The sequence below is a fragment of the Rhinolophus ferrumequinum genome, chromosome 4 (genome assembly GCF_004115265.2).
Source record: "Rhinolophus ferrumequinum isolate MPI-CBG mRhiFer1 chromosome 4, mRhiFer1_v1.p, whole genome shotgun sequence".
In the NCBI taxonomy this organism is placed as follows: domain Eukaryota; kingdom Metazoa; phylum Chordata; class Mammalia; order Chiroptera; family Rhinolophidae; genus Rhinolophus; species Rhinolophus ferrumequinum.
The window spans coordinates 8,182,763-8,197,443 of NC_046287.1; the positions used below are offsets into that span (position 1 = coordinate 8,182,763).

The following is a 14,681-nucleotide window of genomic DNA, read 5'->3' on the forward strand; positions in this document are numbered from 1 at the left end:
CTGGGTTCACTGTGGTGCCCGGAGGTGCCCTGACACACAGCTTGGGAACCACTGCTCTAAGCTGCCTGAAGCTAGAGGGTACGTGTTCTACCGCCAGTCCCAGGTACTGAGAGGCACTTAATATTGTTCAAGGAATAAAAGAAAGAATAAAGTTGCAACTTCTTGGCATGCTATTCCCAGGCAGCTAGAAAACAGACAGAACTGAGGGGAGGGTACTTTGATTATTCTATCAGAGTAAATTTGAAAATAAACTAATAGGAAGAATTCTGTTTGCAGAGACCAGGCTATTCTCGTCTGTGCTTTCAGGGAGATGACTGAGCTGCAGCTCACACCTTCTCTTTGGTGACCCTGGCATTCATAAAAAGCATCTGTCCACTTACTAGACTTGTACGATTGGGGTATGATACCGAAGGGACCAAACATATGACTCCTGCATCAAAGGCTTTAGATCCAGTTGGAAACCAGCAGAAATCTGGCTTCCCAGAAACAGGCAAGGCCAGAGGGCTTTGATGCCAAGACTCCCATTGCTCCAAAGGGTTTGGTATTGAGATCAAAAATTAACAATACGAATTTTTTATTAACTGCCTATTTTGTGCCAGTCATCAAGCCAGATGACCATGTAACGGTGAGTAGTACACACGGCCTGACGGCTGTAGTATGTCGGCACCAAGGTGATGGAATGTGAAGGGGCTGTGGGACCACTGAGCTCTAGATGAGGGGTGGCTGCTTGGAGCAGGTGACACCCTCGCCGAGACCCACGGTGGGAACAGGAGTGAGCTAACAAGCATGATGTCAGAGGAGGAATCTGTATTTATTCGCAAAGGGTTAGAGGACAGAACGTGATGGCCTGGGGACTGTACGTTAAATGTAAACAATGAACTTTCTAATACTGAGTACGAGATAACAGAATCATTGTTACCGAAGGAAATCATGAAACCACTAGTTTTACAATGTTTAAAAAGTACAACAGCAAATAGAATTACTTAATTACGGCCGTAAGGAATTATTCAATACAACTGTCTCAATTCCTTAAGCTCTGTAATTCTAAGATGCCAGGAGAATGCTAATAGTCAGTCAGTAAGATAATCAACCACCTTTTGTGTCTTTTTAAGGAAAAAAAAAATGATTTCACAATCTACATAAGGGAATCCAAAATGAATGTCTTATCTAAAAAATATATATAAACTGGAAAATTAGGTTGAGGCTAAGAAGGAATGTTCAGCTTACTCTTATTGCAGTTTTTCAAGGTGTGAACATCACACGGTGGCTGGTCAGTGACGTAGAACACTGATTTAACCTGTAATCTCACGGTATTCTATCCCTCTGTCATGAAATGTTTTAATAAGAAACCAAAATAAATGAGGTTTCATTCAAAACCCTTTTATACTAAAAAAAGGAAGTTTCTTCCATGTAGCTACAATTGTACCTCATTTAGTGACCATAAGTGATAAAAGCAAATTGTCCGCCTTTATTTTATATGCCAGAAAACAAACATCTCCAAAGTAAGTAGAGGAAAAGAATTCCCCCTTTTGTTTCCTTGAAGAGAAAATTAATAACATTTACAAAAATATTATTAAGAAAAACAGACTGGTTCCTATAAAAACATGTATTGTGTTTACGGTGGTATAAAATAATAATATAAATAAAAATGCTGCTGGAAATAAAAGTTAATATATTAATCTTTAATAGTAATTATTTCTGGGTGGGCAGGACGCTAAGTACGGTTTTTATTTTCTTTTTCATATATTTTTGTATTTTTAAATATTCCAGAAGAAGTTTTTGCTACCTTTGTATCAGAAAAAGGTTTTCAAAATACAGTGAGCTTCTTTAAGGGGTAGCCCCACGCTTCTAGTTATCATTCCTTAGTTTTGACAAGATCATAATTTTCTTAATGACAAAACAAAGATTTCAACTGTAAAACAAGCAGATGAATTTTCCTCAAGGGAAAAGTAAGCTATCACAGATCAAATGGTCTTAGTGAGTCAGAGAATAATCCTTTGAAAATGAGGTTCTGTTTTAAATCTCCAGTGCTTTGCAGTTTAATCAGAATGCTGAATCTTTAAGAACGTCTACAAACTGTCGTTATTAATGGCCTGTAGGAGAGATGGAGTGAAGTGCGTTGGTGCTCTTCCTCTGCTTTATCTTGACTGACAGGCTCAACCTGGAGACCTGTTCTGATGCACCCTCAACAGAGCAGGCAAAACAGGGAGAGAGAAGTTACATAACATCCTGGCCACCAGTACTGGTGTGTTTGCACGTTGCTTAAGGGAGCTGGGCTAACCTCTAAGAATCCAACAGGTGCCGTTGGCCAAAGCAGAAGATGAATAAAAGGTAACAGGAACCTGGCCTTCCCTGGGAACAGGAAGCCCTGGTGCTAAGAGGAAGCAGGTAGGTGGAATATCCAGGAACTAATAGAGGCGGGAGAAAGGGGATTTGCATGCCTGATGCTTTACATACACTCACACACTCATTACCACATTTAATCCTCATGCCACAGCAGCCTCCCTCTACAGAAGTAATGGAGGCCTGTGAAGGTGAGTGATGGGGCTGAATTCACACTCTCAGAGTGCTGGTCACAGCAGGGCTCTAACCCAGATCAGAAGAGTTCTTTCCTCCCGGGAAGAGGACCAGAAGTAGTCCATGAGACCACACCCCAAATAATAAACCATGAAATTAAGTAAACATACTACCATATCATGTTTCCTTATTTGTTCAAGATAGTCACCCCCATTTTCCAATGGTAAACAGGTAAAGGATTAAAGTCTTACATAAACTCCTTCAGATGCTTCTGGAGGTTCTGGAAGAAGAGAAGCCTTTGGTGGCAATTTGAGTTCATAGGTCATTATACTCCACCTGAAGAGAGAAAAATCTTTGGTCTAAAATTCCTTTAAAAATTAATAAACTGATTTTATTCTCATCTCATAACACATACATATGCACACATATTTATGAATTATGGTTTACTGTATCTAAAACAACCAAATGGGAAAAGAGACAGAATTTTGGTAATCTCATAAAATCTGAGTTCCTAAATTATGATTTCCATATCTAATCAATTCTCTGACTAGCGACTTCCAGACGTTTCAAGGCCCTGACCCACAATAAGAAACACACACATCTAACCGCACTTCCCCTTCTTCACCCTTCTTCATGCAATGCGTGCAATGCATTCTGACTTCTCTTTAATTTTTTTTCTGTTTCACTTTTGAAATAATGCTCACTGCAATTTACTAACCAGATGATACAAGTTACTAATGGGTCACAGCCCAAAGTTCTAAAACAATGTTGTAGATGAAATAAATGCATACTACCTATGAAAAAATAAATCGTTCTCCATGTCACAACCCATCTTCCCAAGTCAGTTTAGACATACATGAAATGAAAATCAGCTAAATATCCCTCCTTAAATTAAGAAAGAAAGAAAGTAAGCATGGGATTGAGAGGAAAATATTAATAGAAATAATACATAATTAAAACAAATTTATCTAAATTAGCTATAAATGTTAATTTCAAACCAAACATTGAATCATTTGGTGTCAGAGAAAAGCAATCAACTCCAGGTAAATCCAGTCTTTTATCTAAAATAATAATTTCAAAATCGGGGAAGAACAATTGGGTAGGGATATTATTATTGTCAGGAACAGGATGTGAAGTAAAGATTTTACAAAGACACAAGCATAATAAAAGCAGTACTGGAACACATGAATCTTAAGAAAAGCATATCACAGCTGAAGTCAGTGATAGAACCTACAGGAAAATCCTCAAATTAGCTTCAATATTTAAACAGAGCCCAGAGTATCATTCAGATTAGTTTTTGCATAAGAAATCCAAACACCCAGAAAAACCTCTAAAAGACATAGGTTATAGATTAGGATGTATAAACTGAATAGTTACTTATAGCTACTATTCAACTCTTGACATGAATACACTATAAACAAATATATATTTGAGCACAAATGCAAGAGATAGTGAACGTCTCAAAGTGACAGACAGTATTCTAGGGCCTGGAAATGCAATAGTGAATAAGACTTCCCTAGTGAAGCTTATAGTTTAGCTCAGAAAACAGATATACAAGCAACACAAAATAATTCAATACCCAAATAGAGAAAACTACCCCTGGAAACACAAAAGGCAAGTTCCTCATAGCTAGAAATACTTCTCTGGTCAAAGGACAGCTAAGGAAATGGGAATGTCTTAAGTTCTTAGCACCTTCCATGCTGCACCTCCTCCCTTGCTAGGAAATGACTGGGGCTGAAGGAACAGGAGAAAGTGGCAGTAGGAGTCAGGAAAGGGGGCATGTTGGCACCAGCTAAGCAGAATTACAGGCCAGCAGATAAGGACCCATCTGATGCACATGTGCACTAAAGAGAAGAGAGTACGATACAATGTTGAGGAAAGACCCTGGGAACTGGAGTATGGATTTCCGTTTAGAGTACCAGTCCCACCACTAATTAGCTATGTGGCACTGAGAAGATAAACCCCACCGCAGAGCTGTTTCATTTGTAAGATGGAGACTATAATAGCGGCTATCCTTAAGTGTGTAGTGATGGTTAAATGGGATGATACTTTATCTAGTAAAGCTACTAAAAGTGCCGGGCAGACAAAAATATTAGTCACTTTTTCACCTGCTCTTTATAAACAATATTCTTAAATTAGTAAAGAAAACACAGGAACAACATATTCTGTTTCTAATAATGGTCTTTTTTAGGTTGAGAAAACCTGATAGTTTTTGTATCCCCCGTTTTTTTCTTCCTGTGTGTTTTTCAGGTCTGTATCAAGGAATCTCACCATAGTGGTGCTGTTTCTCTGCTCACCACCTGGAGAAGTTAATTTTTATAACACATGATGCAAAAGCACACACTCAGGGTAGAGGAAACGCCTAGCAGCATATCCTAGGATGAAACAAGAGTGTGGTATTTAAATGTGCAATAAAAACCCACTTAAAATACCCTGTATGGTTTGGGGAGCACAGAATTGGGCAGTTGTCTGCGGAACCACCTCCAGGCCCTTTTAAAGACTGGAGGTTGGATGCACTTTGCACCCAAACTACTGGGTTATCCCTCTCACCTTGCAAGTCATATACATGTCTAACCACTATGCTGTACATTTGAAACTAACATAATATTAAATGTCGACTGTAATTAAAATTTAAAGTAAAAAGAGTTTGGGATAAATGTAGATAAATGCTCTACAGCCCAGCATTCTTTTTTAAATATTCTGTCAGCCAAAAAATAAGCCATTACAACATTACCTTATGACAGGCAAGGTTACAATTAATTAGGTTATAGCTCATTTGAGAGTAATTACATTTTAGATTGGTGGCTCCCTGATGAGATTCTGTTATTTTCGGGAAGAGTTTCACAGACAACTAATCCTATCAAAGTTGTTTTGATTCATGCTGGCAAGTTTGTAATGATATTTTGACATTTGTCTTCTCTTATGGGGGTGGGGAGGTTATAGCTTACTGCGTCTTATTTTCCCTGTACCCAAATTCTAAATACCCCCTCCATAATACTCAGGGTACACACAATGGGATTTCTTTTTTATACGTGGGGCACTTAGAGAGAAAGCAGTGAAGAGTTGTGATCAAGGACAGCATAACCACAGAGACAGTTCCTTCATATGAAGCTATTTTCTTAATACTTCCCTGTTCCTGGGAAAAAATTGTTTTTTTGCAGTATTTAGTTCTCTGTTGGTACCATTCATTCTTAATATGTATAATTAAGAAGAGATATTCTAACAAATCTGACGTTTATAAGTCTCTTTTAGCTTTAATGAAACCACAAGATGATACTCATCAAAAGCTCCCCTGCCCAAATGAACTATTTAAGCTTTCTTCTGACCCGAACAGCGATTAAAGGTAGTTGGTATCAACATAGCCTTTTCTAGACTAGGTTTCTCAGTTTTTGTTCCACTTCATTCATTCACTCAAAAACGATATTTATTGAGTATCTGTTCTGGGCTGGGCTCTGTCCTAGGCCGCAGGGGTGGGAGAGAGGACAAGTGGCTTCCACTCAGTAACGTTCAAATCGTCAAAACCTGATTTCAGTGTGCCATTTTCCAACCAGGCTTAGGAGAGAGTTCACGTTTACCTGTCCAACATTTTGGTGCTGGCTCGTTCCAGCTTCTCTAGTATCTGTGGAAGTTGGGTGTCGTCATCGTAGGAGCCTCCCCAGCCGAGGACCCGGGCAAGGTCGTTACCTGTACCCAACGGCAATACGCCCAGCTGACACTGAAAGACAGCACAACAGGCGGACCTCAGACAGGTGGAGCAATAGAGGCTATCACAGTTCTCCACGTTTCTGGTCAGCAGGTTAGTAGACAGTCCTGTTAGCTAGCAACGGAAAGAATCAGTACTTGCCTGTTTATTCAAGTTGAGCTTATCAATTTCAGACAACACCCAACCTACACTTCCATCTCCTCCACAAACAAGAATCCGGAAATTGTCAAACTTCTGGAATAATCTTAAACTGAAAGTAAAAAGTATTTTAGTGTAATATCAATCAGTCAAATTCACTTTCCCCCACTCCTTTGTTATTCTGTATTTATTGGTATTCATGTCTAGATTAAATGGAAGAATGCTTATAAGTTAATTATCATAGAAGATTAATTTGTGTGTAATTTTACCTCAAGAAAACCTCTTAATCATAAATGGGAAAGTGGACTATAAGTATGAATGGAGATAAAATTGGGAGGAAAGGGAAGTGAAAAATGAGAAAACAAAAAAGAAGCAGAAGGATCCAGGAAAGAGAATGAAAGGGAAATGATACAAGATGGTGAAAGCAGTGATTTTCTTCTCCTCTTATTACAGGGCTATGTTGTTTCCTTGAGCAGATTACAGACCAGAGAGGGGAACTCGGGCACTGATGGGACACTGGAGGCAGTTCCTAAAGCGACCCACCAAATCCTGCGAAGGGACCACTTTTAGGACTCCCCAGCAGCTGCTTCTCCTCCTCTTCTATTGCCACATCCGTCTTTTTACTCTGCCTTCCTTCATCTCCACTTTTGACACATCCCACCTCCTGAATGTACCTTTGTATACCTCCAGTATTGTGGGAAATCTAAAAAATATATTATAGAGACAATCCCGAAGTTTCTCAAAGGGAGTTCCTTGGAATCTTAGAGAATGGGTAGGGAAAAATGAATGTCAAGGATAGAAGATATTGGAACTGTGAAGGATTATAAAACAGATGTACTACAAAGGGAGACAAAGCTTACCAGTCACGTAAGAGACAAAGGTGAGAAGAAAGACCACAGGAGGAAATGCCAGAACCCACATGAAAAATACCCATTCCTACTTTTGTGTTCACGTTTTCAGGTGACAGTGGAGCCCTAGAGAAAAGCTGACTTGGCATAAGTAAGTCAGAGAGAGATTGTAGGGCCCTGGTTCAAATGACATAGTATCACCCCTTCAACAAAAATTGTACAAATACACGAAAAAGGTATTAAAAGTGCCTCAAGGCATATATTTTCTCACTGAAAATACTATGTATTTCTTTTTCTGATTGTTTTGTTATATGACAGTGCAGAAAGCTGAAACAAACAATCAACAAAAGAATTTCTTTGCCATTTATATGAAATCCTTGAAGAACGGACCCGAGACCTATGACAATGTCTGTGCTGTGGTTAAATAATTGATTGTTTGTATTATACATAAATTCATGCTAGCCTGCCATGCAAATCATTTTCTAAAGTTATTTTGCATTTCTATATTCATACAAGTTTATTTTTCTTAGAGCTAAGTACACTGTGAGTGCTTGTTTGATGCAAGAGATAGTCGAAAATATTTTCTCAACAAATTTTGGAGTTTTCAGCACATAAAGAAGTTATACAGTATCAAAAAGGTTGTGTCAAAATTCATAATTAGAACTTTAACAAAGAGAGGAGTGGGAAGCCCAACACAGAATTGTCTAGATGAATCTACAATTTTCATGAACTTAAAAGCCAGACATACAGACATATTTCACGCTCAGTGCTACATTTCGTTTAAATGAGATTTATCAATAATCAATTACCCTAAATAGGGACCTCCATTCATTAAATCAAACACCTGAGCCGGATTTAGTAGCTGTTTAAATCGACGAAGGAACTTTACGCCTTGATTATCTCCACTCTTAGAATTGACAAAAACCAAGAGAGGACTAACACAGAACGAAAATGTTGCTCTACAAAAACCTGTAAAGAAAAACAAAACACAGGACAAAATCAGTAAGTACAGCTTTCTCAAACTATTAACAAAAATTCAGAGAAAAGGAGAGAAATGGATAAAAAATAAAGACCTCTGTTCATACTTTAACGATAAGTTACAATTTAGCTCCCTAAATGGAGATAGGTGTATTATTTACATACTAAGAATAAAGAACTTAGCATTTAAAATATTCTTTCTAATGAAAACTCATACCAAAGATGGTAAAAGTATTCATCATAGGTAACGAGAGATACACCACCTGCCTTAACAGTTAATTGTAAGAAAAACCAATTGCAGTCAATACATTCTCATTTGTCAAAGAATTCATGTGTTCATATTCAGTATTATAAAATATTTTAACTACTCCTTGATGAAACCTGAGCAAATACTTTAAAATTTATAATAAACAACAAAACCTTGATGTATCAGGGCTTGGGGATGTGGAGGCTCTTAATAGCACAGTTTTTTAAAAAAATCACATTTTTTGAGGCTATCCTTATATCTATGACATACATTGCATAATATATATAAAAGTTTGAGAATCATAAGTTACGTTATCAATGCGAAACATTAATATATGGTAAAAGCCTTTCGTAATATGGTTTGCTTAGAAGGAAGCTATTCCTTCCAAAACCAGTGCTGTGAACAGGTCCCTCAGTGCTTACAACTAAGTTGTAAGATTCTGGAAAAAATGGATAAACTTATAGCGATATAAATTCCTGCAGTGAAACTATAGGAAAACAGATTTCTAAATAAGAGCTAAGCTAACAGGCAGTTTCCATTATGGAGGGGGAAAAAACACTTATAAAAAATTAACCTTTCTGGATTGCATTTTTATTTGCTGAAATGTAAAGTCTAAAAGTCTTACACACAGAAATTCCACCAATGTGTTAAAAACTATGTTAGACTTTAATTTTAAAATGCTTTTTTAAAAAATTAAATATTCAGTTCAGCAATTTAAATGGAATCATTCGGTAAAAACAAACAAGAACAACCAGTTACAGCTCTATTTATTCCAGGGAAATAAATGCATGTGAACATTCACTATACCAGGAATATGCATACTTTCACGACTGTACTGCTACCTACCGTCAGAATCGGTGCTGTTTAGTGCAATGGGAGGTATGATAGACACTTTACATTGGCCAAGTGGACACACAGGATGATACAAATCCTTGCAGGCAGTGTGTACCTAATAACAGACAAATAAACTTTTAAGAATCATAAAAACAAATCAACATTTAGTTACGTTATAAACTGTATCTAAGGAACGGGTAACTGAGAATCAACTGCGTCACAAAACATTCAGTAACTCATGAATTATTTTAGTGGCACGATGCGTATGCTCCTAAGACATGGTCCGACTACTGTAGAGATGGGCATCTGATGGGGTCTGTGTAGCCTATTTGCATGACTGTCTCAGGCGAGGAGCAGACAGTGAATGAATGCCTGAGAGAGGAAGAGAAGAGAAAGGAGTGCACAGGAGGGAAGGAGAGAGGAAGAAGAGACGCTGCCTACTAGGCATCGACATCATAATCCACTAAAAAAACCAACACTGATGACATCTGCCTTAGAAAATTCTTACAGAAGTTAATGAAAATAAATAAAATCTGCTATGTGTCTGCTCTTTCTGTAATGATCCTACGTATGTCCTCACCTCCAGAACCTTTAAATGTTTTAACTAGTAAAAGCAGACACTTCCTAAAACACTTATTTAATATGGTGTTATTCCATTAGTCCTTTTAGAAATCTGGCATATTAATTAAACATTTATCCAAAGTTTTGAGACAATAACTGAAATTTAATAGTGATTCTTGTTCTGCTGGTGACCTACTTTTGGAGAGTTTCTCAGTATGATTTATAATAATTAACAATCCAAATAGATTGTGGAAAAACAAGCATTCAGATAGGAATAAAAAACATGAGAATGATAGAGCAAAACCGAAAAATATAACAATGTTAAAAAAGAAAAGTGGAAGATATAATTGTATCTTCACTATTTTCACAGAAAAGGTAAAACTGTGTCCAGAGAGCAGGCAATAGCTGGACAAATTAGACGCTAACTCATTAGGGTTGTGGAACTGCAGTTTGGTCTTGTTTTGTTTTTAACTAGATGTGTTTCGACACTAAATATTCTGCTGTTAGAAATTCATATTTTAAAGGCAACATAATATGTTACTAGATAAATGGCAGTGGATAGGAAGAAGAAACTAAGAGGGATATAAACAGGCGATAGGGGCTCAGAAACCCACATGTCTAACTGACAGTGGGTGGGGCAGGAAAGATTTCATAATGAAGTGACATTTAAGGTTGCCAGGAAAACAGTGAAAAGACATTCCAGAATGCCCCCTTCTATAATTTGTAATAATATTTCTATTTGTGAAAAATTTTAAAGGTGGGGGTGAGTACAGTGAGCGAGTAAAAAATCATAATTTACTCCAACTGCTAAAGTTAGTAACGTTTAAAACTACTGACTAAATACAAGTAGAAACCTAGATATTGCAGGTAAAGACAACTTAAACAAAACCTTTCTAAAATACTTCACCACACACGATCTGCTTTCTTTTTAAAAAGCTATAAAAGAACAGCTGAAATTCTCAACGTAGAGAACTAGACTTCAGTAAATGTAGACTAAAAAGATAGCAGTAAGTGCATACATCACTGGTCGTCCCCCAAAAAAGAAAGCTTAGGTGGGATGAAAATTTAAACCTTGTTTAGAGAGCACGCCTTTAAAATAAGGAATGGCAAAAGAGGGTTTTAGGGGTTGGGCTTGCACCAAAACTCCAAAGAGAGAGAGTCTGTATTGTATTAAATAGGATAAGAGGAATAAAAAATAACATCTCTGGTTAATAAAAGTGGCAACAGATGAAGAACAAACGTATGAGGACAACGAGAATCATGTTGGATTTCAAAGTGAAAAGGAAATACAGACGACCCATCAGGGATGACAAAAATATTACAGGACGTATTTTCCTCTGTGGCCTATGGAATCAATCTCGTGAAATCAACACGTCACACTCACATCTCTCACATTTGCTGATCTACACCATACTTACTAAAAGCAATAGTTTTGCCACCTTTTTTGGGGGTGGGGGGATTAACATCCAAGACTCAAGACAAACGGATCAGGCCCCATACGAGGGAATCACTGTCGTAGTTGGACAGCACCCCCGGGTGCTAAGACAAGCCTGCACAGTGATTGCCCCCTCACCCCGTTATCCTTTAGCCCCCACGCCACGCTTGGTTGGAGTGGCCTGAGTCCCCCTCTGCATACGGAGTGGCCCACATGCAGTCTTGCACTTGCCACACAGTTTTAAAATATTAATCAAATGCCGAGTTCAGCACACGACTACTGGACTCCGCATTCTGTCTGTCAGAGAACACACACGGGATTGAAGCGAAATTACATTTTGCCTGTCTGTCAGTCAAAATTTGGTGGCCTTCTCTATGCAACAGGTAGGAAAACAGGCCTGAAAATAGCAAACCACTGCATGTGACTAAAGCATAATGAAAAACAATAAAGCTGTGGGAAAAGAGGTCTTTAGACAAAGGAAATAGGTAACAAGAATAAATAGTACAAAAAGTGTATCTGAAAAGCAACCAGACAGCAAGGAGGACACCTGGAAAAAGATGAACATTACCATGGGTGGGCGTGCCACCAGGCTCTGAGATGAAAACGACATGAATGGAAGCTGATTGTAAAGGGCTCTCACCATCGTTTTACACCAGAGGCATTTCCAATCTTGCAGACGGAGGACGCTGCCGCACGTTTTGTCACAGACAGCACATTTGGCGCTCACGGGCAAGTTGCCCTCCAGCCACTGGTGAGGCATAGCCACCTGTGCAGTAGGAACAAAGGACGGTCAGATTAAAGACGGTGGAGGACACCATCCTGACCCCAGGGAAGGTACGTAGTTATTTCTTACTCTATGGAATCAATAATAGATATCATTCATGGCATTCACTCATTTACCCTATGTTTACTGAGCAGCTACTATGCCCCAAGCACTGCGGAGATACAAAGATAAGATGAAATCCCTACCCTTCAGGATCTGTAGTCTCCCTGACACGAGAAAGACACGTGAAGGCATTATCACAGTGATCGGAAGTGTATCAGAGATCTGCATGCAAGCGGCGATGCAGGCAAGGTTTTGAGGGGCAGAGGGCACTGATGAAAGGAGGCCCCAAAATCTGAAAGTAAACATCTGGCCAAAGCCTTAAAGAACATCTTAGCTTGTGGGGTGAGGGTCTGCAACAGCAGCCCAGCATGACCCTCCTAAGCCATATTCATATTTCCCTCCAAATTCAAGAGCTGAAAGAACCTATGGAGGATCTAATTGAAAATAAAAACTCGTAATTAGCCAACTTCTTCCATTTAAGGCTAATAGTAAATACTCCTGCTTAACTCGCTGCCATTATTTTCCACTGGGCAGAAAATAAGAGAGAGAACGTGCTCGCAGGATCTCAGAGATGGAACAGGGCTTACTCCATCCTCGTCTTCTATGATGTCCTTCCCAACGGAGGCCAGCGTCGTCCACTTGCAGTTATTCGTTGCCCTCACTGCACACCTTTTGTGAGCCTTGAATTTACACACTAAAAAAAAACAACAAAAGGAAACCATTTCTAAATGAGTGTGTACTTCTGGACCAGTGATAAAAGGAAATCACAGCATGACGTTTCAAAAGGGGCGACAGAAAGAAGACAATATTTTAAAAAGTTTAAATTACTTTCAACAATAGTAATGGCATTCTATAAAGCAAATACGGCTATGTATCTATGAAGCACTTTTATAAAGCTACAGATTGCTACTTAAAGAGAATCTACTTAGTCATAACAGAAAAAAGAAAGGAAATAAATACAAAAGAATTTAGTTCTTGAGGACAAAGCGACAACATACACACAGAGACAGAGAGAGACAGAGAGAGGGAGAGAGAGAGAGAGAAATAAAGTTCACTAAGACAGAGGTAATAGACTATTTCTTAATCTGAGCGCTGATTACATAAATGTGTTTTATTTGTGAAAAATCCAACAAGTTGTACCCTTCTGAGACTTAAAAAGCTTCAGAATACCATTAAGATAAAGAACAAGAAAATTCAAAGGAGTTTTAAATTGCAAGTCTGTTAAACTATCCAGGCATCATGGGAAACAGGCTGATAAGGGTACAAAGATGGCAGTATCCTTTGGAAGTACTATGTGGGGATGACTACATTATAATGTAGAGGAATGAAATGATGAAGTGATGGTCCCACTACATGCATCACTAATTCTCCCCAGCCTAAGTATCTATCATAAAGGAAACTATGAAAAAAAAAGACAGTGAAAACTATAAGACATCAATGAAAGAAACTGAAGAAAACATAAATAAATGAAAAGATATTCTGTGCTGATGGAGTGGAAGAATTAATATTGTTAAAATGTTTATACTACCCAAAGCAATCTAGAGATTCAATGCAATGCCTATCAAAATTCCAACAGCATTTTCCACAGAACTAGAACAAACGAGTCTCACATTTACATGGAACCACAAAAGACCCTGAATAGCCAAAGCAAGCTTGAGAAAGAACAAAGCTGGAGGCATCACACTCCCCGATTTCAAACTATAGTACAAAGCTACAGTAATTAAAACTGTATAGTATTGACATTAAAACAGACACATAGAGTAACAGAACAGAGAGCCCAGAAATACACCCACGCATATATGGTCAATTGATTTACGACAAAGGAACCAAGAATATACATACAATGGGGAAAGGACAGTCTTTTCAATAAATTGTATTGAGAAAACTAAATATCCACATGCAAAACAATGAAATTGGACTACTATATTATACCATATACAAAAATTAACTCAAACTGGATTAAGGACTTAAACGTAAGACCTGAAACCATAAAACTACTAGAAAAAGGCATAGGTATAAACTTCAAGAGGGACCACATCAAATTATAAAGCTTCTGCACAGCAAAGGAAACAATCAACAAAATGAAAATTCAACCTACTGAGAGAAATAATGAACCTACTGGGAGAAATAAATGCAAATCATGTATCTGACAAAAGGTTAACATTCAAAATATAAAAAATTCATATAACTCAATAGCAAAAAAACACACAATCCAATTAAAAAATGGGCAGAGGATCTTGAGACAGTTTTCCAAATAAGACACACAGATGGCCAACAGGTACATGAAAAGGTTCGCAACATCACTAAACATCAGGAAAATGCAAATTAAAACCACAATGAGATACCACTTCACACCTGTTAGAATGGGTGTTAGCAAAAAGCCAAAAATTTACAAGTGTTAGTGAGGAAGTGGAGAAAAGGGAACCCTTGTGCACTGTTGGTGGGAATGCAAACTGGTGCAGCCACTATGAAAACAGTATGGAGGTTCCTCAAAAAATTAAAAATAGAACTACCATGTGATAGAGCAATCCCACTTCTGGGTATTTATCTGTAGAAAATGAAAACACTACTTAGAAAAGATGTCTTTCTGCACC

The 14,681-nt window shown here is 38.0% G+C and overlaps 1 protein-coding gene across 4 annotated transcripts in view; it reads right to left on the reverse strand.

The window, feature by feature from the left end:
- Nucleotides 1-14,681, reverse strand: part of DGKH (diacylglycerol kinase eta) — a 163,069-nt gene that overhangs the window by 58,672 nt on the left and 89,716 nt on the right. For all 4 annotated transcript variants that reach the window (XM_033104430.1, XM_033104431.1, XM_033104432.1 and 1 more), the window contains 7 exons: nucleotides 12,675-12,781; nucleotides 11,902-12,027; nucleotides 9,278-9,380; nucleotides 8,016-8,175; nucleotides 6,362-6,470; nucleotides 6,093-6,232; nucleotides 2,769-2,853 (listed from right to left, as the gene is read on the reverse strand). In XM_033104430.1, the coding sequence (XP_032960321.1) occupies nucleotides 2,769-2,853; nucleotides 6,093-6,232; nucleotides 6,362-6,470; nucleotides 8,016-8,175; nucleotides 9,278-9,380; nucleotides 11,902-12,027; nucleotides 12,675-12,781 (830 nt within the window). The remainder of the gene's footprint in view (nucleotides 1-2,768; nucleotides 2,854-6,092; nucleotides 6,233-6,361; nucleotides 6,471-8,015; nucleotides 8,176-9,277; nucleotides 9,381-11,901; nucleotides 12,028-12,674; nucleotides 12,782-14,681) is intronic.